Source organism: Camelina sativa, chromosome 17 (genome assembly GCF_030686135.1).
Source record: "Camelina sativa cultivar CO46 ecotype springtype chromosome 17, ASM3068613v1".
Classification (NCBI taxonomy): Eukaryota; Viridiplantae; Streptophyta; class Magnoliopsida; order Brassicales; family Brassicaceae; genus Camelina; species Camelina sativa.
In genome coordinates, this window is record NC_141896.1 from 16448704 (window position 1) to 16470886 (window position 22183).

General features: G+C 38.0%; 1 protein-coding gene and 1 non-coding gene across 5 annotated transcripts; both read left to right on the forward strand.

Annotated features, from left to right (window-relative positions):
- Window positions 1-6465: 6465 nt before the first annotated feature.
- Window positions 6466-6572, forward strand: LOC147923883 (small nucleolar RNA R71). The gene has a single exon (XR_015587912.1). It is a non-coding gene; the product is annotated as a small nucleolar RNA R71 (small nucleolar RNA).
- Window positions 6573-17065: 10493 nt separating this feature from the next.
- Window positions 17066-18763, forward strand: LOC147923884 (tobamovirus multiplication protein 2B-like). 4 transcript variants are annotated; one of them, XM_087494020.1, is made up of 5 exons: window positions 17066-17279; window positions 17738-17809; window positions 17900-17964; window positions 18178-18268; window positions 18395-18763. In XM_087494020.1, the coding sequence occupies exons 1-5, from the start codon at window positions 17139-17141 to the stop codon at window positions 18407-18409; spliced, it is 384 nt and encodes a 127-aa protein (XP_087350146.1). In that variant the 5' UTR covers window positions 17066-17138; the 3' UTR covers window positions 18410-18763. The 4 variants fall into 4 exon arrangements, 3 of the variants coding, with proteins under 3 accessions (XP_087350146.1, XP_087350148.1, XP_087350147.1); XR_015585909.1 differs by having other exon boundaries at window positions 17094-17279; window positions 17738-17813; XM_087494022.1 differs by lacking the exon at window positions 17738-17809 and having other exon boundaries at window positions 17094-17279.
- Window positions 18764-22183: the final 3420 nt, after the last annotated feature.

Here is a 22183-nt window from a genome sequence, read left to right on the forward strand (position 1 = left end):
ATGAAGCTAGAACAGAAATAGAAACTATGCTAATGAACTAATGCAAGATAAGTAATGAACATGACACTAAGTAAATGCAACAGAAATGCAACTAGAATGAAACAAGAGATAAGACAGGACAACTACAAATCATAAACAAGAGTTCTGGGGATGAACTCGAGCAAGCACTCGATCGAGTGTAGATCGAGTGCAGGGTCGAGCTGGACAAATCTGTGAAACAGAGCAATGCAAGAAAGACAGAGCAATACACAAGCGAATCAATAAACTACAGGATTAAGACTTAGAAATCAATAAACAAGGAAGGCCTTGAGGAGGGATTCATGGGATGGACTAATGAATGAGGTCATCTAACTTGGTCAACAAATCTCAAGCAAACTTTGAGCTAATCTCTAGACATATATTTCTAAGACAAGTTTAATCCACTCTCATGGCAAGAAACAATCAAACCTATGCATCTCTAGACTTGTTCTCACAAAGAAAAGAATCTACACAAGCAGGCATTAAGCAATATGTCTCATACCAAACAAGACCTCTAATCTCTTAGCAAGCCTAATGGTAAGCTCTAGATCTAGCCTTATCTATGCTCCTTAAACATTGGTGTGATGCTAAGATGCTTGAAATCAAACCCTACCCTCTCAGTTATAGGATCAACATTAAGAACATCTAGCCTAGAAGAGATTCTACCACAATCAAGCCTGACCAAACCAAACAAACTTCAAACACAGCTCAGCCTAACCCATCCTCAAGATCCTAAGCTACTACTCACAAGAACACATGATGAACATCAAAGTCATAAACCCAGAAAATACTGAAACTTGCATCAAATGAAAGATAAAGCAGAAATCTATAATATTGAAGAAAGAACAAAACTCAAATTCTCAATATTCTGAAAGTTATGAAACCAACAATATTGAAGAATCTAGTGTTTTCTCTCTTAAAAGAGTACAAGATCTAAGAAAAATAAAAGTGCAAAAGGAATAATTTCCAAAAGGGTAAAAACTATGTTTCTGACTATTCTAAAAAGTTGGACTCTTGGTGGCTGCTGGGTACAAGGTCTTTAAATAGAAAAAGTAGTGGAAGCCCTAAAAATGCTAAAAGACAAAATAGCTAGGCGGCTCGGCCAACTCGACCGGGTGCTCGGTCGAGTGACCGGTCGAGTTGGCTTCTCTCGTGCAGCTTCCACTCGGTCGATTCCCTCTCTGCACACGGTCGAGTGTCTGGTCGAGTGGGCGGTCGAGTGGGACTCTGGACCTTGTTTCTTCAGCCTTAACTCTCTTGCTTTTCCTTCATGATTGCTTCACTTCTCCTCAGCATTGCTTACATGCTCCTTGAGCTCCAAAATCACCTGTTTATGCATGAAAAGATGCAAATGCAATGCAACTAAACTCTAATGTATGATTAGTCCTAAAGCTATGCAATTATGGTCAAAATGGATAACAAAAGATACAAAAGATGTGAGTAAACTAAGGGGAAAACAGGGTAAAATATATGAACATCAACACCCCCAAACTTAGTCTTTGCTTGCCCTCAAGCAAATAATCAAGACATAAGAAGGTATGTGAGGTTTGAAAGTGGGATCTCAGCTCCTAAAGCTTGCAAATAGACCATATAGAATCAATGTCCAAGTTACTAGTACTATGATGCAAGTTGAATGAGCTGTAGTTAAAGATTTTAGACAAGCATATCACAACCTTTACTGATTTGAGCCTTAGATGTCCACATGCATTCAAATCAACCATTTCCTTTAACATTCATTAATCAAGAACATGAATCAATTCTATGCAATGCTTAAACTCATTTGGCTTGGAGATAAAGGTTTTTTGAGACAATGATGGTCTCTTTTTAGAGTGGGGCTTGTCAATATCAAGGTTCTCTCATAAAAATGGATTGAGCTTTAGAAGAATGCACCCAAAGTGTTTATCCTATCAATCTAAACCCAAATGATCCTAATTCTACCCTTTAACTTCTTCTTTTCTCTTTCACCCTTTTCTCTTTTGATTTTCAAGCCTTAGGAGAGGTTTCTTATTTGATCTTTCTAGTGGAATGGGGAAAATTCTTTCTTATTGCTATGGTTCTCTTTTCTTCTTATTCTTAAGACATACGAGCTTTTTTGCTAGACTTTTCTTTTCTTTATTTTTCTTTTCTTTATTTTTCTTTTCTTTATCTAGAACCATCTTCAACAATTTTTACTTCCCATCCTTTCACTAGACTTTGCTTAAACACATTCCCTTCCTAAAGATTTTAACCTTTTTTTTTTCTCTTTTTCCTCTTTTCTTTTCTTTTTCAAACCAACCAAGTCCCAAACCCAAAAGTCAAACAACCTAGTCATATCTAGTTTGGAAAATGCAAACTAGAACTACACAAGGTCTTACTCTTGTCAGTTCAAACCTAACACATTCTACCAAGCTCAATCCCAAAATAGGCCTTACACACTCAAGAATAATTTTGGCTTGAAAGAAGGGTTGGTTTAGGGGTAGGGGAACTGATTCTTAATGAGGAAATCAGCTACTTGGATCAACAAGAGTGGTAAAAAAAAAAAAAAAGATGATCCAAGTATGTATATGGTATCCATGAGTTTAAAGCAATGCACACATTGATAATTGAAAGTCAATATTAGGTTCTTATAAGTAGGAAATGGTGTCAAATCACAACATGCTTCAATTTAGACCAAATGTAATGCAAGAATTCAAGGCTTGGTTCAATCTTATGCTTCTAACCACTCAACTAGCATCAAAGTCCCACTAACTTGGGCATTGATCCTAGTCTAGTGAATTAAGCAAGCTAACAAGGCAAAACTCATCATAGATCCCTAATGCAAATATTATACAATCCTACATGAAACATGCTAAACAAGATCCTAATATGCAATGCAAACTACATGAACACTCTTTTTTTATAAAGATTTTTGCAAAAAAATTTCAATTTTTTAGGGTTTTTCTATGTCTTAGATGCTATGCAAATACTAATATGAGGATGCTAAAAATTTGGAATAAGAACACAAAACACAATGTCAAATGCTATCTCAAACCCTCCCCCAAACTTAAATCACACAGTCCTCTGTGTGAAAGAAATTTGTAAGAGGATTCAAGACCAAAAACAAAACACAATTTCAAATTTTATGATATTTACAAGTGAAGGTGATAGTGGTACCTCAAGGGTTGTGGAAGAAGTTTTCCTCATCCATTTGCATGCTGTCAAAGGAGTAGTTGGGGGCTTGTTGGTGACTTGGAGGTGGAGATTGGGGCAGCTCGACGATTGCGATCGACCGTGACTCGGTCGAGTGCGTGCTCGACTGGGGGGTCGAGCTGGACTGCGTGTGTTCCTCTCTTCTTCTGTTTAGACTCCTTTGCTTCCCTGACCATGAAAACACCAAAACAAGAGTCAAAATACCAAAATCCTAAGCAATATATACAGAGATACCTTAGGGACTTTCTCCCTAGTGAGCTTGTTTAGAGTCACTAAGCTTGACTTCTATAGCTCTTCAAGCTTGAGGGGCATCCTTGAGAAGCATTGAGCACTTCTCATATGTCTCATTTTCTCCCAAATATTTCTTAACTCTCTGACCATTGACTGTGAACTCATCACATCTCTTTAAAACCCTACACAAATTAGCAAGACAAGAAGAAAATGAGTCTCCATAGACAGAGAAGTCATCCATAAAAACTTCAACAACATCCTCAATGAGATCAGAGAAGATAGAAATCATGCATCTTTGAAAAGTTGCTGGTGCATTACATAATCCAAATGGCATCCTTCTATAGGCAAAAGTACCATATGGACATGTGAATGTTGTCTTCTCTTGATCATTAGGATGAATAGGAATTTGGAAAAATCCAGAATATCCATCCAAGAAACAGTAGTGAGTGTGAGTAGCTAATCTTTCTAACATTTGATCAATGAAAGGAAGAGGAAAATGATCTTTCCTAGTAGCTGAATTAAGCTTTCTATAATCAATGCACATTCTATGTCCTGTAATGGTTCTAGTGGGAATTAACTCATCATGATCATTCTTTACTATAGTAATTCCTCCTTTTTTAGGGACGAAATGAACTGGTGAAACCCAAGTACTATCAAAGATAGGATAGATTACACCAGCATCAAGCAACTTAAGAATCTCCTTTTTGACTACTTCTTTTAGGTTGGGGTTTAACCTTCTTTGAGGTTCAATGCTAGAGTAAGATTCATTTTCAAGATGGATTCTATGCATGCAGAGACTAGGTGAAAGTCCTTGAATGTCATCCAAAGTATAACCAATAGCTTTTCTATACTTCCTTAACTCAACAACTAGCAAATCAAGTTCTTTCTTACTCAACTTAGCATTTACTATCACAGGATAAGTAGAGTTCTCACCTAGAAAAACGTACCTTAGCCCAGATGGGAGAGGTTTCAGCTCTACTTTTGGTGCTTTCAGTTCAGACCAGTCATCTGTGGAAGACTCGGCAGTCCACCCGGTCGAGTGATTTTGGTGCTCGGTCGAGTGTGTGCTCGAGTGGGTGGTCGAGCTATCCATATTTGCTATTTGAACTGACCAGACTTCCTCTCTTTGTGCAGGCAATCCCTCAAAAACCTCTGGATGGTCTGATTCTCTACAGGAGTCCAATATCTCCTCATAAGCCTTGGTTTCTTTATGAATGAATCCTTCCTCCCCACTTTTGGTCAAAGCAGTTTTAAGGTGATCTTGTTCTGCTAGTTCTTCCATCAATTCTCCTGATAATTTGTCCATCTCTTCAATCCAAAAGACTTGCCCTCCAATGGTTGGTTTCTTCATAGTCTCCACAATGTCAAATGTCATTTTGAGGTCCTCTCCCAAGTTAAGATCAATCTTCCCTTGTCTCACATCAATTATTGCTCCTGCTGTAGCTAGGAAAGGTCTCCCTAATATCAAAGGGTCTTTTGGTTCTTCATCCATTTCCAAGACTACAAAGTCTGTTGGGACTTCCACTGCTCCAACTCTAACTGGTAGATCTTCCAAAACACCATGTGGTAGTCTTATTGATCTATCAGCTAAGATCAAGGATATATTGCATGGCTTGTACCTTGTAAACCCTAGGCTCTTAGCAACGATAGAGGCATTAGGCTTACTGAGGCTCCCAAATCACAAAGGCATCTGTTGAAAGTTAAAGGGCCTATAGAGCAAGGTAGAGTGAATGAACCAGGATCTCTTAGCTTTTGAGGATTCACTTGCTTTTGGATGATAGCAATGCACTCATGGCTAAGAATCACCATTCCTTGAACTTCTTTGATCCTTTCCATCACAGCATCTTTCAAGAATTTCTGGTAAGGGAGAATCATCACAAAGGCATCTATTAGAGGCATCCTAAGCTCAATCTCTCTAACTTGTTTATCAAACAATGCCTTGTATTTTTCAACCATCTGCTTCTTAAATCTTCTTGGGAAAGGTAGTGGAGGCTTGTAAGGAGGAGGAATGAACCAGACTTCTTTTTCTTTGGAAGTAACTGGCTTAATTTTCTCCTAAGAGGCTGCTCGATCGGGTGCTCGATCACACACTCGGTCGAGTGAATGGTCGAGTGGTGGGTCGAGTTCGATGACGTTTTCATTCTGAGTCTCTTCTTGTTGAAAAACCTCCCCATCTTGAACACCACTGTCCTCAGTGTCTGGTAATGCCCCCTCTCTTGTTGGTAGAACCCTTCCACTGCGTAGATTGATAGCATGAGCAGATTCTAGAGAGTGCATAATGGCCTTGCCTTTGTTGTTGTCTTGCATTGGGGCAGAAGCTAGTTGAGTCTCCATGGTCACAATCATGGATGTCAGTGTGTCAAACTTGGCATGGAGTTCACTATAAATATCTGCTATCCTCCTGTTCAACTCAGCAAATCTATTTGCTGCCTCAATCTTTCCTTGTGTTTGCCCAATCAACAACTGTTGCATCATGGCTCTTAAGTCTTGGTCTTGGCCTTGGTTAGTCTGAAACCCTGGTAGGGGACACAATTGAGGCTGGAACACTTGATGTTGTTGTTTGGGGACATAGTTGTTCTGTTGTTGAGGCTGTTGAGGTGGATAAACTTGGTCTTGTGGATTTGCTACATTGTTGCTTCTATAGGAGAGGTTGTTGTTCTTGAACCCTCCTTGGTTGTAGCCTTTGAATCCACCTTGGTTTTGCATATAACAGACCTCAGCAAACTCATTCTCCCCCTTTTGAACTGGAACCTCTTCTTCACCAATGAAGTGAATGGACTTTTGTTGGCTACGAAGGATCTTGTCAAGCTTCTCTTGACCATCTTCAAATCCTTCTTGTACTTGTCCTCTTGGTCAGTAGATGTGGACATTATGGTTCTGTCATAATCATCATTGTAATTCCCATCAGACTGAGCAAGGTTCTCAACTAGTTCCCATCCTTCTTCCACATTCTTGTTGAGGAAGTTGCCATTAGAAGCTGTATCAAGAAGCATTCTGATCTTGGGAAGCACTCCTCTATACAAGGTACTTAGGAGGGACTCATTGCTGAAGCCATGGTGAGGACACTGAGTCTGAAATCTTTTGAACCTCTCCCAAGCTTCACAAAAGCTATCATTGTTTCTTTGAGCAAACCTAGAAATTTCATTCCTCAATCTAGCAGTCCTTGCATTTGAGAAGAATTTGGCCAAGAAAGTCTTCTTGCAAACATCCCATGTGGTTATTGCTCCAGTAGGAAGAGACTTCTCCCAAAGGTGAGCCTTGTCTCCAAGTGAGAATGGGAAGAGCCTCAACTTGAATCCATCTTCACTAACTCCATTAATCTTTGTAAGACCACAGATTCTATCAAATTCATCAAGGTGGTCTAGAGGATCCTCCATTGGCAACCTATGGAACTTGTTGGCTTGGATCATGGAGATCAATCCACTCTTGATCTCAAAGTTGTTGTTTGCTACTGTGGGTGGCACAATACTAGCTCTCTGGTTGTGTGTGTTGGGTGCGTCTCCAGCACCAATGTTCCTTGGTCTTGGAGCTGGATCATGTTGCTCCATTACCACTTGATCTCTTTGCTGTTCTGGAACTACTCTTCTTTGCTTATGTCTCAAACCCTTTTGCAGCCTGTGGATGTTGTCAATAGGCCTTTGAAGATTATCTTTCCCCTTTGACCTGGTGTGCATCAACAGACCCGAGTGAGTGGTCGAGTCGACTGGGAAGTGGTGTCTATTTAGATACGATGTCTGACTCGATCAAGTGCTCAATCACGACTCGGTCGAGTGGTGCTCGAGTGGTTGGTCGAGTGGGTACCTGAAACTCAAGACAGCCAAACAAAAGAAGATTCGAGTTCAGGAACTTTACAAGTGGATAAACGAACTTAATTTTAGACTAATGATGATCCTAAATATCACAAAAACACTCTCAAATGGGCAACGGCGCCAAATTGAAACACATATATTTGTGGTATGGATGATGAATGTGAGTGATGGTGAGATATGAAATGAATGGATGGCTGGGTGTTTCAATTCCCCTTATGCAGTTGCAGTATAAGAGGTGTCAATCCAATCTGAGAGTTTGTGAACAATCAAGATGTGTAAATGAGCCTAAGTTAAGCCAAGTATGCAAAGGATGTTTGTCACTAAAAATCCTATTGATGAAATGTAAAGAGCAAAAAGTAAAACTACTAGACCTAGATGCTAAATGTAAATGGAACAGATTGATTACAGCAATTATGAAGCTAGAACAGAAATAGAAACTATGCTAATGAACTAATGCAAGATAAGTAATGAACATGACACTAAGTAAATGCAACAGAAATGCAACTAGAATGAAACAAGAGATAAGACAGGATAACTACAAATCATAAACAAGAGTTCTGGGGATGAACTCGAGCAAGCACTCGATCGAGTGTAGATCGAGTGCAGGGTCGAGCTGGACAAATCTGTGAAACAGAGCAATGCAAGAAAAACAGAGCAATACACAAGCGAATCAAACAAAGATCAAACAGCAGGATTAAGACTTAGAAATCAATAAACAAGGAAGGCCTTGAGGAGGGATTCATGGGCTGGACTAATGAATGAGGTCATCTAACTTGGTCAACGAATCTCAAGCAAACTTTGAGCTAATCTCTAGACATATATTTCTAAGACAGGTTTAATCCACTCTCATGGCAAGAAACAATCAAACCTATGCATCTCTAGACTTGTTCTCACACAGAAAAGAATCTACACAAGCAGGCATTAAGCAATATGTCTCATACCAAACAAGACCTCTAATCTCTTAGCAAGCCTAATGGTAAGCTCTAGATCTAGCCTTATCTATGCTCCTTAAACATTGGTGTGATGCTAAGATGCTTGAAATCAAACCCTACCCTCTCAGTTATAGGATCAGCATTAAGAACATCTAGCCTAGAAGAGATTCTACCACAATCAAGCCTGACCAAACCAAACAAACTTCAAACACAGCTCAGCCTAACCCATCCTCAAGATCCTAAGCTACTACTCACAAGAACACATGATGAACATCAAAGTCATAAACCCAGAAAATACTGAAACTTGCATCAAATGAAAGATAAAGCAGAAATCTATAATATTGAAGAAAGAACAAAACTCAAATTCTCAATATTCTGAAAGTTATGAAACCAACAATATTGAAGAATCTAGTGTTTTCTCTCTTAAAAGAGTACAAGATCTAAGAAAAATAAAAGTGCAAAACGAATAATTCTCAAAAGGGTAAAAACTAGGTTTCTAAATATTCTAAAAAGCTGGACTCTTGGTGGCTGCTGGGTACAAGGTCTTTAAATAGAAAAAGTAGTGGAAGCCCTAAAAATGCTAAAAGACAAAATAGCTAGGCGGCTCGGCCAACTCGACCTGGTGCTCGGTCGAGTAACCGGTCGAGTTGGCTTCTCTCGTGCAGCTTCCACTCGGTCGAGTCCCTCTCTGCACACGGTCGAGTGTCTGGTCGAGTGGGCGGTCGAGTGGGACTCTGGACCTTGTTTCTTCAGCCTTAACTCTCTTGCTTTTCCTTCATGATTGCTTCACTTCTCCTCAGCATTGCTTCCATGCTCCTTGAGATCCAAAATCACATGTTTATGCATGAAAAGATGCAAATGCAATGCAACTAAACTCTAATGCATGATTAGTCCTAAAGCTATGCAACAATGGTCAAAATGGATAGCAAAACATGCAAAAGATGTGAATAAACTAAGGGAAAACAGGGTAAAATATATGAACATCAAACCTCCATTCAAAAACTAGATCCAATCGCCATCGCCATCGCCATTGCCATCGCACGTTTTTCAACACATTATACGGTTATACCTATTCTGGAACTCTCTTTTTCTTCCTACAATTATTTTGTTGTTGTCAGAGCTCCTTTCCTTTCTTGCTAAACATATTGTTTTGAGAGTATAAATTTTTTTTTTGTATTATTGTGCTTCTAATGAATCAAGTTTACTATTGTATGATTTTTTTTTTTTTTTTTTCATGTTGATGTGCTATTGCTTTGGTGCTTTGCATGAATTAATTTTATGCTGCTATAATTTTTAATTATTATGTTGAATCATATCAAAAGTTTTACTCATTTTGTAATGTTTGATTGTGTTTTAGGTCTACCTGTCACGGACCATGGGTGTTTTTTTGTATATCAAAGATCAAAAACAAGACTGGACGAACGAGTTGAATTAAGCAAGCAAAAAAATCAAATCGGCGAGGTATTATTAATAATTGTGTTTATTTGCTTTTTTGGTTGTGATTGTTATTTAATTTTATTTTCTTGGTTAAACATGATCATATTTTTATTCGATGAGGTTTTTATTCTACAAGCAAAGGAGCAAAGACAACTTTTGGTATTATAATCCTAGTCTTTTATATGATTCATCGGATTCTATTTTTATGCTCTTAACCTAATACATATTTTTTTGTTTCAGTTGAATTCATGGATGATCATTGATCATAATTGTGAATCTACAAAACTGAATATAATGAAATTTAGGTATTAATTTTTGCAAATCTGAATCCTTAATTTTTTAAAATAATATTGTTGCTAATGTTTTTTTTGTGATGATTATACTTGCAGAAAAATTATAGTGGATTCTATTCATAACAAATTTATGGTAATTTTCTAAAAACTTGGATTTCTTTCTGTTTCCAAATAGATTTAAATTATAATTTTAGTTATATGTAACTTGTTTCATAATTTGTTTGTTTCAGTTGAATTCATGGGTGATCATTGATCATAATTGTGGATCTACAAAATTGAATATATTGAAATTCATGTATTACTTTTGCTAACCCGAATCCTTATTTTTTTAAAATAATATTGTTGCTAATTATTTTTGTAATGATTATAGTTCCAGAAAAACTATGGTGGATTCTATTCATAAAAAATTATGGTAATTTTTAAAAAACTTGGATTTCTTTATATTTACAAATAAATTTAAATATGTTTTATGACTAATATTTAAATAAATATTTGGGATTAATATTTGTGACTAATATTTCTTCTTCTTCTTAAATTGATAGAAAGAAGAAGGAAGGAATATTAATTGGATTCGCGACTTAATCTCTCATATGCTTATCAAGAAAGATAGGAGATTAAGGAAACTTAGGAAGAGTTTTCTAATAACTTACAAGCATTTTTTATTTGAAATTGTTTTAGAAGGATATACTGTTAGAATTAAGCGGAAGAAATGAGAAGAAGAAGAAGAAGACGGCCAAGAGAATGTGAAAAGACTTATATTTCATAAGATACACTTAAAGGTTTACAAGAGAAGATATATATATAACAAGAGAACTAGGGCTACACCCTAATAAATCACATAGGGAATAAGGAAGGAGATATAGTCCTTCCCAAAGTTGAACACAACTCTTAAATGCACCGCCCAAGAATATTCTTCTCTTTATCCCAACGGCTCTTTATCCCAACGGTTAATATCGAGAGCCTTATGGTCAATACTCCCCCTCAAGCTTAGCCAAGTATAATGACTAAGCTTGGAACCCGCGAGAGACCACCTCGTTAAAAACCTCAACATGGAAAACCACATGGGACAAAACCATGTTAAGGAAAAGAGTATGATCTTCACGGGTTAGAAGAGATCCTTCATGGATGTGTGAGGTCGACTATTCCAAGTTTGCTTGAGATGTATTCGCAAATCTGTGGACTAGTGGCCTTTGTGAAGATGTCAGCCAGTTGATCCTTGCTTGGCGTGTGACACGGCAAGACTACTCCCTCTTCAATTTTCTCTCGTACCGTATGGCAGTCCACCTCAATGTGTTTGGTTCTTTCATGGAAGACCGAATTGGTTGCAATATGTATTGCCGCTTTGTTGTCACAATGCATAGTGATAGGTTTGTCAATCTCCACCCCAAGGTCCTTGAGAAGGCCTTTAAGCCATGTGAGCTCGTTGGTGAGCTTCTTCATAGCTCTATACTCCGACTCGGCACTTGATTGAGACACTACCTTCTGTTTCTTCGACTTCCAAGTAACAAGGTTCCCACCAATAAACGTGCAGTACCCTGTCGTAGACCTTCTATCGGTTGTGTCACCCGCATAGTCCGCGTCGCAATAGCCGACGATCTCAGTGTTGTTGTTCTTCCCCATCCAAATGCCTCGGCCAGGGCTCCCTTTGAGATAACATAGGATCCTCTCAACCGTGTTCCAATCAAAGTTAGTCGGCGCTTTCATGTGTTGGCTCACTTGATTCACGGCATAGCAAAGATCCGGACGTGTGATAGTGAGATAGATCAACTTGCCCACCAGCCTTCTATATCTTCCCACATCCTCATATGGCTCAGCCAGTCTGTTCACCGGCGCATTTGGTGATTTCTTCATCTCCTCCTTTCGCTTGACCTGGTAACCCTCTTCAAGCGGCGTGGAGACCGGTTTTGCACCAAGTTTACCAGTCTCCTTTAGCAAGTCCAGCGTATATTTTCGTTGGGAGAGAAACAGCCCTTCCGGTGATCTAGAGATTTCAATCCCAAGGAAATATTTAAGTTCACCAAGATCCTTTATATCAAATGCGGAGTGGAGAAGAGCCTTAGTGGTGGAAATGCCGGCATTATCATCGCCGGTGATGATTATATCATCCACATAGACAAGCACCACCACGCGACCACTAGCTGTGCGAAGTGTAAACAAGGTATGGTCTGCTTCCGATCGACGAAAGCCATTGGTGCGAAGCGTTGAGCTCAGTTTGTGATACCACGCCCGAGGAGATTGTTTCAACCCATAGATGGCCTTACGAAGACGTAGAACTTTGCCTGGAGCAACAATGTGTTCTAAGCCCGGAGGAGGGTGCATATACACTTCTTCTTCAAGCTCCCCCTGAAGGAAGGCATTCTTGACATCCATCTGCCAAAGATCCCATGAGAGGTTCGTAGCAAGAGAGAGGACAACACGAACTGTATGGAGCTTGGCTACCGGGGCAAATGTGTCCATGTAATCATCTCCATAAGTTTGTGTAAAGCCACGAGCGACGAGACGAGCCTTATAGCGTTCCACATCACCGTTGCTCAAATATTTAATTGTGAAGACCCATTTCGAGCTGACCGCCTTCTTTCCCTTTGGAAGATCATCTTCATCCCAAGTATGATTCCTAATCATAGCATCGGTCTCATCCTCAACGGCCGCGACCCATTCTTTGTGTTCTTTGGCTTCATCGTAGGTTTGAGGGACAAACTGAGCGTCGATCTTGGTGAGGAAAGCAGCATGGTCTTGAGGAACAAGGTCAAGCGAACACACAGCTTGGATTGGATGAGCCACGGCCTGATTATTGTAGTAAACCCTTTTGTCTTTCCATGTCGACGGATGAAATTTGAGACGTTCACTTCGCCGAAGGGGAACAGGCGGTTCGGAGGGATGTGCCTGAGATGGAACGTCGGTCGTAACCACGGCATGGTCTTTGTCCACATGGTCTGGTTCGGCACATGGTGCATCAGTAGGAAGAACAAGCGGCTCGGAGGCATTTTCTTGATCTTCCTCATCTACTGTCGGTATAGTGGTTACTTCCGGTTCATTTGGAGTCTGAGTAGGAGGAGCGTGATCCGGTTGATTTGATGGTGTTGTGATGCCTAGGTGGTTTAGGAGAAACCGAAGGTTGGCTGCACGATCCGAGTTGGGTTGAGATAGGTCCTTGAGGCTGTCCCAGTCCTTTGTCGCATAGTATCCTTGGTGTTCAAGGAACTTCACGTCGCGAGAGATATGAAGGCGGCCATTAGCCGGGTCGTAGCACTTATAGCCCTTCTGACTTGTTGAGTAGCCAATAAACATGCATTTGGTGCTCTTGGCATCGAGCTTAGTCCTTTGTTCTCCTGAAACCAAAACAAAACACACACACCCAAAATTGCGTAAGTGGTCCAAAGAAGGTTTAATTTGGTTTAGTACCTCATATGGGGATTTATCTTGTAAAACTTTGGTAGGAGTCCTATTTATCAAGTAGCAAGCCGTCATCACAGCATCTCCCCAGAACCGTTTGGTGACATTGGTTTGAAACATCATTGACCTCGCCACTTCCATGAGGTGTCGGTTCTCTCTCTCGGCAACACCGTTTTGCTGGGGCGTATAGGGACAGCTAGTTTGTTGTAGGATGCCATGTTTGGATAGATGAGCCTTAAGTTTGTGACTTGTGTACTCCCCTCCATTGTCAGACCTTAGTACCTTTATTGTTGCATTGAAATAATTAGTGACATAATTCTGAAAATTAACAAATGCATCATAGACTCTATCCTTAGATGGTAATAAGGTAAGCCAAGTATACTTTGATTTTTCATCAATAAAAGTCACAAAATACTTGTTATTGTCTCTAGATAAACATGGTGAAGTCCAAACATCAGAATGCACTAAATCAAAATAATTTTCATAAATAGTAGTTGATTTAGGAAAAATAGACTTGCAATGTTTACCAAGAATACAAGGTTCACAAGTTGAATTATCAAAAGAAACATTAGGCAACATTAATTCAAAAGCTCTAGAATGGGGATGGCCTAGTCTAGCATGCCACACATCACTAGAGATACTATTAAGGTTCGATATCAAAGAAAACATATTAGGTGAACTTGATGAGGTTTTCTCTAGGACATAGAGATCTCCCTTAGCATCTCCTCCTCCAAGGACCTTTCCAGTCTTAATATCCTGAAAATGCACACTGTTAGGACCAAATATAGTATAGCAATTTAAATCAGTTGTAGCTTTCTTGACCGATAAAAGATTAGAGGTGAATGTAGGCATAAAGAAAGCTTTTGAATTCTTATCAAACAGCTTCAAGTCTCCTACACCCTTAACTGGTATTCTATCCCCATTTGCAATAATAACATTTCCCACAGCCGGTTTTATGTTGTGTATGAGACTAGGGTTACTTATCATGTGGTGAGAAGCACCCGAGTCTACAACAAGTGTTTTACTAGGCTGTGAAGCAAAGAAAGTGATACCAGAATCCTTTAGAGCGGCAATGGACTTGATGAGGGCCTCCAGGTCGGATTTTCTCACAAGATCCCCAAGCGAAGCCGCCATAGCCGTAGCCGCTGCACTACCTTGGTTTGCCGCACTGGAACCTTGTCCGCTTGATCCTTCATGCGAGAGATGCGCCTTGAACTTAGCCGGTTTGAAATGAGGATGGAGGATCCAGCACTTGTCCTTCATGTGTCCCTTCTTCTTGCAGTGGTCGCACACCATCACTCTCCGGTCATCATGCTTGTAGACACCTTTGTTCGCGGTCGCCAATTCTTCCTTTCCACAAAAGAGACCAAGGGAGCCTTGTTCCTTTTGAACTTGTGAGCACACGTCCTCAAGCGTAGGCAGCTTGTCTCCACGGAGGATATGCTTAATCAAGTCATTGAACGCCGGGTTAAGGGTGAGCAAGAGGCCAAATACCTTGTCTTGCTCCTTCCGTTCGTTGAGGATAGCCAGATCTATTGTACTTGGTCGGAGCATCTCAAGCTCGGCCCATAATGACCTAAACTTCCCAAAATGCTTCGTGAATTCCAAATCTTCTTGATGGAGACCGTTAATCGCCTTCTTGACTTCAAACACGCGAGTCAAGTTGGTCACGTTCCCATAAACGTTCGCCAGCGTCTCCCATAACTCCTTGGCCGTTTCACAGTACGAGTAGGCCTCAAGGATAGGTGCGTCTAACGAATTTTGGAGAATGGCAAGCACGGTCTGATCTTCTTGGAACCACTTAACTTCCTTCTCGAGATCAGCCTCCTTGTCTTCTTCCTTTTCCTCATTACCGCTCTCCTTAGTGACTTTCTTGGGAAGTTGGTCCGTTTCAACGTGGATCCAAAGTCCTCGGCCACTGAGTGCGGTCTTTGTGGTTCTCTTCCACAACAGGTAGTTTGCTCCCTTGAGCACCACCGGGGTCACAATAGGCTTGTTGTTGTCCATTGTTGAATAGAGTAGAATAGCAAATAGAATAAAGAGTAGACTAGCGAATAGAATGGTGAGCTGAGTAGAATAAGAGAGTAGAATACAAGGTAGAATCAAAGAGGAAACCGAGAAAGAAAAGAAGAGAAGGTTTATAGAATCATAGATCGATAAACATGCTCTGATACCATGTTAGAATTAAGCGGAAGAAATGAGAAGAAGAAGAAGAAGACGGCCAAGAGAATGTGAAAAGACTTATATTTCATAAGATACACTTAAAGGTTTACAAGAGAACTAGGGCTACACCCTAATAAATCACATAGGGAATAAGGAAGGAGATATAGTCCTTCCCAAAGTTGAACACAACTCTTAAATGCACCGCCCAAGAATATTCTTCTCTTTATCCCAACGGCTCTTTATCCCAACGGTTAATATCGAGAGCCTTATGGTCAATATATACACTATATAAAAATTGTAAATTTTCCCTTTTGTTTACTAAAATTTAAAAGTAATAGAAGATAAATACTAGAATATATGGCGGATCTTTTTTTTTTGAGAAAATCACTATTTCTAAAAATGTTATACAGAATAATTTTTCTTTCACTTTTAAATATAATTCTTTTTAAAAAACGAAAATCAGAAAAATCGGAAATCAAATATTCATATTCTATTTTTTTTTTTTTAAATGGAAAATAAATATTGGAATCTATTGTAAATATTTATTTCGAGAAGATTTCTGTTTTTAAAAATGTTAAATTTGAAGATATGGCACAATCTTATGTGACCCCGAAAAACTCTCATAGGGTTTAGTATTTATAGTTTAGGGTTTAATTTACATAATTTTAATATGTTTAGAATTTTTTTGGTTTAGGTTTTCTACTTTACATTTAAAGTATATTTTAGAGAGGGTAAGGTTTAGTATCTAGAGTTTAGGGTTTAATTTTGACCTATAATGCTATATTATAACTTTAGAGATGATGTGCTAAATTTGGAAGTTAAAATTATTTTTTGTGCCATTTGTGAGAATATTACAGCTTAGAATCAATATAATTTGTTGGACGTTACCAAATTATATATGTTTTATATTAAAAAAAAAAGGAAACATAGACTTTTTAAAATATCGAAGGATCAAGTGAAATTTAAGATGTTAAAGTAGTATATTAAATTTTTTTAAAAAAACTGTTAATTGGCCTCAAAAAATAATAAAATATTTTGAGGCTTCATTATATGTTTTGACATTTTTTACCATAGTTTGTTTCTTTACAAGACTAAATATTTTGATGACTATAAAAATATATAAATTACAACTAAATCTAAAAAAATAATAAAATAAAAATCAAATGTTAAAATTATTGTTTATAATCAGTATTTGCCCACTCAAGAGTGTGGGTAATCACCTAGTTTTAAATAAAATTAAGTTTTCTTTTCTCTATTTTACTTTTTTACAAAACTTTCTAATGGTAAGTTTTGAATTTTTACATTTTTATCTTTTAAAATTTTAATTAATTCAGAATTGATATTTGTCAACATCTGAATGATACAATTAATATGTGTCACAATATTGTTAATGAGTAATTTTAACATCAAGTTTTATATAATAAGATATAATATATTATACTTAATTTTGACATCAAGCTTAATGAGAAAAAAACTGAATTAATGATAAATTATACTGCATATGAAATAGTATAACAATAATAAGTATTTTATAATATATCAAAAAATGAATTAATAACATATCAAATTTTTATATTTACAAGAAAAAATTGAATTAATAATAAATCAAATTTTTATATTTACAAGATAAGAGCTATATTTTCCCATTTGTTAAAAAAGAGAAGTGAACAAACCGAGACTTGGGGAAAGAGAAAATGGCGACGGCATCGGAAAATTCAAGAGGAATCGGCGGAGGTGATCGAACGGCGAAAGCAGTCGTCGCCGATCAGATCACACAAGCCGTTAATTCTACTGCTAATCTTCTCCAACTGATGCGTCAGTCGTCTTCTTCTCAGGTATTTATTCTTCAAACCCTTTTCCCATAGTCACCGATGAAGATGGTGCGATTGGATTATATGCGATTTAAGGTTGAATGATTCTTAATTTGTTGATTAAAACATGTTCTCAACAAATTTTGGAAATTTCTCGAACCTGTGACTGTGATCAAATCTGCATCCTTGTTAATTTAGCATCTTAGAGGTTGAATTTGGTCTAAGGAGTGAATTAGTGATGAAGTGGGGATGAGATTTTTGGTGGCTTTAGCTACAAGTATGCAAGTAAGATTAGTCTTTGATCAAATCTGTATTTGTTGTTGCTCTAGGGATTGGTTTTGATTAGGTTTGTTTGATGAAGACCTTTAGGGTTGATTCTGATGATATAAAATGGGGATTTGGTGAAATAATTTCAGACATAGATGCAACAGTTTCGTTGTTGTTCTAAGAAGAAGATGCCTTCTATTTCATTGGAAATCTAGTTATCTCCTCCTAAGGCAAAGCTCCCGAAGAATCTTTTGGCGAAAGCTTCACTGACTAAGGCCACTGGACAAGTATGTATGTGTTATGGTGTAGAAGAATCAAGAATGTATGAAATCAATAATGACTTGTGTGTCTTATGGCATTTCTCATTTTCTTTTAAGGCGTTGGCGCAGCTTCCTCAAGTGATTTCATCTCTGGACGCTCATATAGAAAGTGGATTGCACAGGTTTGGATTTTCTTTGGCTTGCAAGAACTACCCTATTTTTTGAACAGCATCCAATTTAAATCATTCAAAACTTGTATCAATTGGAGTTTGACTCTAATAGATAGCTTCAAGCCTTCAAAACCATTGACTGAGAAATGTGATGAGAGAATACTCCCTTTAATATTGAAGAATACTCGTGTTCTAATTTTAAAGGCTTTTCTTGTCTCAACACAGCGGTGTTCATTTGAACACAGTAACTCAGTTACTTGAAAACATGGAAAGCACACAGCTTCGTGCTCTTCGACAATCTAATATTTCCCCTGTGGTATAAACTTTGATCTAACAATTAGATGTTTCTTCTGTTTTTCTGTTACATTTTCCAGCAACCAATTGAGATTATCATAATTTTATTTCTGCCGTTTTTTCGTTTCTGCGCATTTGAAAATTTCAGACAGATGACAAGTAGTGATCTCCAAGATAGGCACATACGGCGTCTCCTACTTCGTTGTTCATTCATCTTCAAACAATCACACTTCCCTACTTCGTTTCCACAACAGAGAGAAATTTGTGGTGGTGACTTAGTTTTCGATTTTCCTGGCGGTTCTGATTCCAGAATAGCTCTGGTTGTTAGCTAGATTGCGACTTTTGATATCAGCTTTAATCAGATTCTCTTATAACTCAGACTGAAATCTCCCATGTTCTTTGTTATAGTATATAATTGGGGTGTGTTAACCCACTTTTAGCTAAGTGTTTTTTTTTTGTATTATTAAATTAGAAAATTTGTTTTTATTTATTTATTTATATTTCCATTTTTGAAGTATGTTCTACCTTTTTAGTTATATTAATTTCAAAAGTTATTTACAATACAAACTTAACCTCTAAAATAGTTCACAAAATAAAACAATAAGTAATACTCCATCTGTTTCACAAAGAGTGTCATTCTAACACTTTTCACACAAATTAAGAAAACATTGAAATATATATATGCCCTTATTTAATACTCCCTTTGTTTCACAAAGAATGTCATTTTGACACATCTTCTTTGTTACAAAAAGAGTGTCATTTTATGTTTTCAATGCAGTTTTAAAGTTTAAATTCTTTTTTTATCCCTATAATTTGAGCTAATTAATTAGAAAGAGAAAAAAATTTAGTACATTTATAAAGGGTAAAATGGAAATTTAGATAATTTTCTTAATTTGTATGCATTATGTTAAAATGACACTTTTTATGAAACAGAGGGAGTAGGTTAATTTAGTTATAAATTAAGGGTAAACCTAGAAAATCTAATGTAAAATATGCATTGGAAATATAAAATAATGCATTGGAATTGTAAAAACTCTTTGTGAAACAAAGAAAATCTCCAGAATGACACTCTTTGTGAAACGGAGGGAGTATATGGCAACAAAACTGGTTTAGTCATATAATATACATTAAAAAATCGATTTTGGTAAAATATTTTTAGATGAGGAGAAAATATAAGTGGTTCAAATTAAAAATTAAAATTTAATATCAAATCATCATATGTAAAAATTAAAAATTATTATGCAATGTACCGGGTTCAAATTAATAAATTAAATTAAACATGTACCACGATTTAAATTTAAAAATACTAATAATTTAAAATTATATAATTTTGATATCAAATCGAAACTACAAGAAATTAAATCCTTATATATATAAATGAAAAAAAATTGTGTGGTGACCTGCAGTTTAAATTACGTAACTACACATGTACTGCAAATTAAATTAAAAAAAAACACACAAAAATCGAAATAATATAACTTTACTATCAAATGAAAAACTAAATTAATATATATAAATAAAATTATCATGCGGTACACCACAAGTTAAATCTTAGTTAACTTATGTTAAAAACAAATTTACATTTTACCATATTTATGTAAATTAATATGATTCTTTTTTTCTAGTCAAAAAATATGATTCACATTTTTAGTATAAATAATCATATATAATAACATAATATGATATGTGAAATATACTAAATCAAATGTACACATTTGGTTCTAATTATAGTGGACTAATAAAGTTCCATACTTCCTCCATTCTTTTTTAGATGATCTTTTAGACTTATATTTTTGTTTTAAAATAAATTATTTTTTCACAATTCTATACAAAATTGATTAGGTTTTTATTTGGTTTTAACAATTTATATTATGCAGATTTTTTTTGTTGGTTTAATTGTGTGCACAATCCTATAAAGAGTCATATAAAAAAACGGAGAGAATATAATATGTAACATCCGCGAACCAAAAATTGGTTTTTGGGGATGGGTGTCGATCGACACCAAGGGGGCGTCGGTCGATACCACTAATTTTCTGGTTCGACCAGTTCGATTTAATTATCGATTTAGACCGGGTTGGTTTAGGAAAAACTATTAAACCGAGATATTTAAGTGTGTGGTCGACCAGAAGGGTTTTGGGAAGTTTTCTCTTGTCACCGTTTAACGTTTTTGAGAGAAAAAGGAAGAGAAAGAGAGTTCTTGAGATTTTGGTGAGATTGGTGAGATTCCTTGCTGTATCTTGAGAGATCTAAGGCTGGGAAGGTGCTAGAAGCTTGCTAGGAGTGAGGGATTCGTTTTTATTGGTCAGAATCTTCCTATAGAGAGGTGAGTGCATGACCATGGCTAATCTAAGCCTTTGATTCCCTTGTTCTTGCTTGTTTGTTGCTTGTTTGTGTGTTTCTCTTGCTGGGATTGGTTGATACAGGTTCCTACGGAGGTATAAGGCTTGGGTTTTGAGTATTAGACGATTTGGAGGAGATTTAGGAGCGAGATTCGACTCTCGACTCGTGCGGATCGCGGTTGCAGAGGGAGTGTCGATCGATACCACTTGGTGTCGGTTGACACCAGCAAATTGGGCATCGATCGACACTGTGGGGTAGTGTCGGTCGACACCAAGGCCAGTGTCGGTCGACACTCGGCTGGTGTCGGTCGACACCTCCCTTCCAGCGAGACGATGTTTGATTTCCTGGTTTGTGTGTTTTGTTTGTTGCTTGTTTGGAACTTTGGAATCATTTGTTGCTTGTGTGTATAGCCCAGTAGATGGGAGGATTGCCTCACTGAGTGTTTATCAAATACTCATGCATCTCAATATGTGTTTGTGGTGCAGGTAATGGCAAAGTGTGATCGTGGAATCAAGGCGATGAAGAGGAGGATGTTCTAGTGGTTCGCTTGGTTGTCTGGCTTCTGTTAGGTTACTAGAGTTGAGTCCTAGAACATTGTTTAGGATTGCTGGTTATTTGATTTATGCTGTTTGGATCATTAGTTTGTGATTGGAATTAATATTGGTTGTTATTTTATTGGATATTTATTGGTTTGTTATTCCGCTGTTGATTGTGAATGTGGTTAGGTGGCTAGTGGGTATGGGACCACTAGTTGTAGTTATTTATGTATATATATTATTTATTATTTATTAAAAAATAAAAAGGTCGGTCGTTTCATTTTGGTATCAGAGCCCTTACGGTTCTAGGTTTGGGTTCACTAGGTTTCTGTTGTGATGTTTGGGATTGCATGTCCTGATTGATTATGTGAGTTAGTCAATTGTGTGTGGCATGGAGTCCTAGAACATCCTCTTCGAGCCGACTGTGTGATTCACGGTGAGTTTATATTTCTGTGTTTAAATAGTAATTGTTTGCTTAGCCTTTTGTTCATGGTAGTGCAGATGGTTAGAGGTGATGTTGTGGCTGGTCGAGGTCGTGGACGTGGACGTGGTCGTGGATGCGGATGTGGTCGTGGTAGGGGCAGAGTCCCAGTGGTTAGTGTGACCGAGGACCAGAGTGTGACAGCTGAGGGTGTTGGTGAGTCGCAGGGTGATCCGGGGGATTCCGTGAGTGTGGCAGGAGGGGGCGGTGTTGATGCTCCAGTGGCCGGTGATGCTAGGGTCCCGGGTGTGGGAGTCCCAGCGGGTGGAGTCCCTGGTACTGACTTTGCGGCTCTGCTAGCACAGTTGGTAGCACGGTTACCACCAGTGGTACCGGCTCAGGCTCAGGTAGTGCCACCAGTGGTGGCGGAGGAGCGGCAGCCAGTGGCGGAGGATCGGCAGCCAGTGGCTGCGGATGTGGGAGTCCATTCTCGTTATCTCAGCATGCTGACAAAGATGGGCCGTATTCGTACCGAGCAGTTTCCAGGAGGTGTAGATCCTACTGCGGCGGATGCATGGAGGGCGACTGTGGAACGTAACTTCCATACTCTGAGATGCCCTGAGGAGTTTTGGGTGGACAT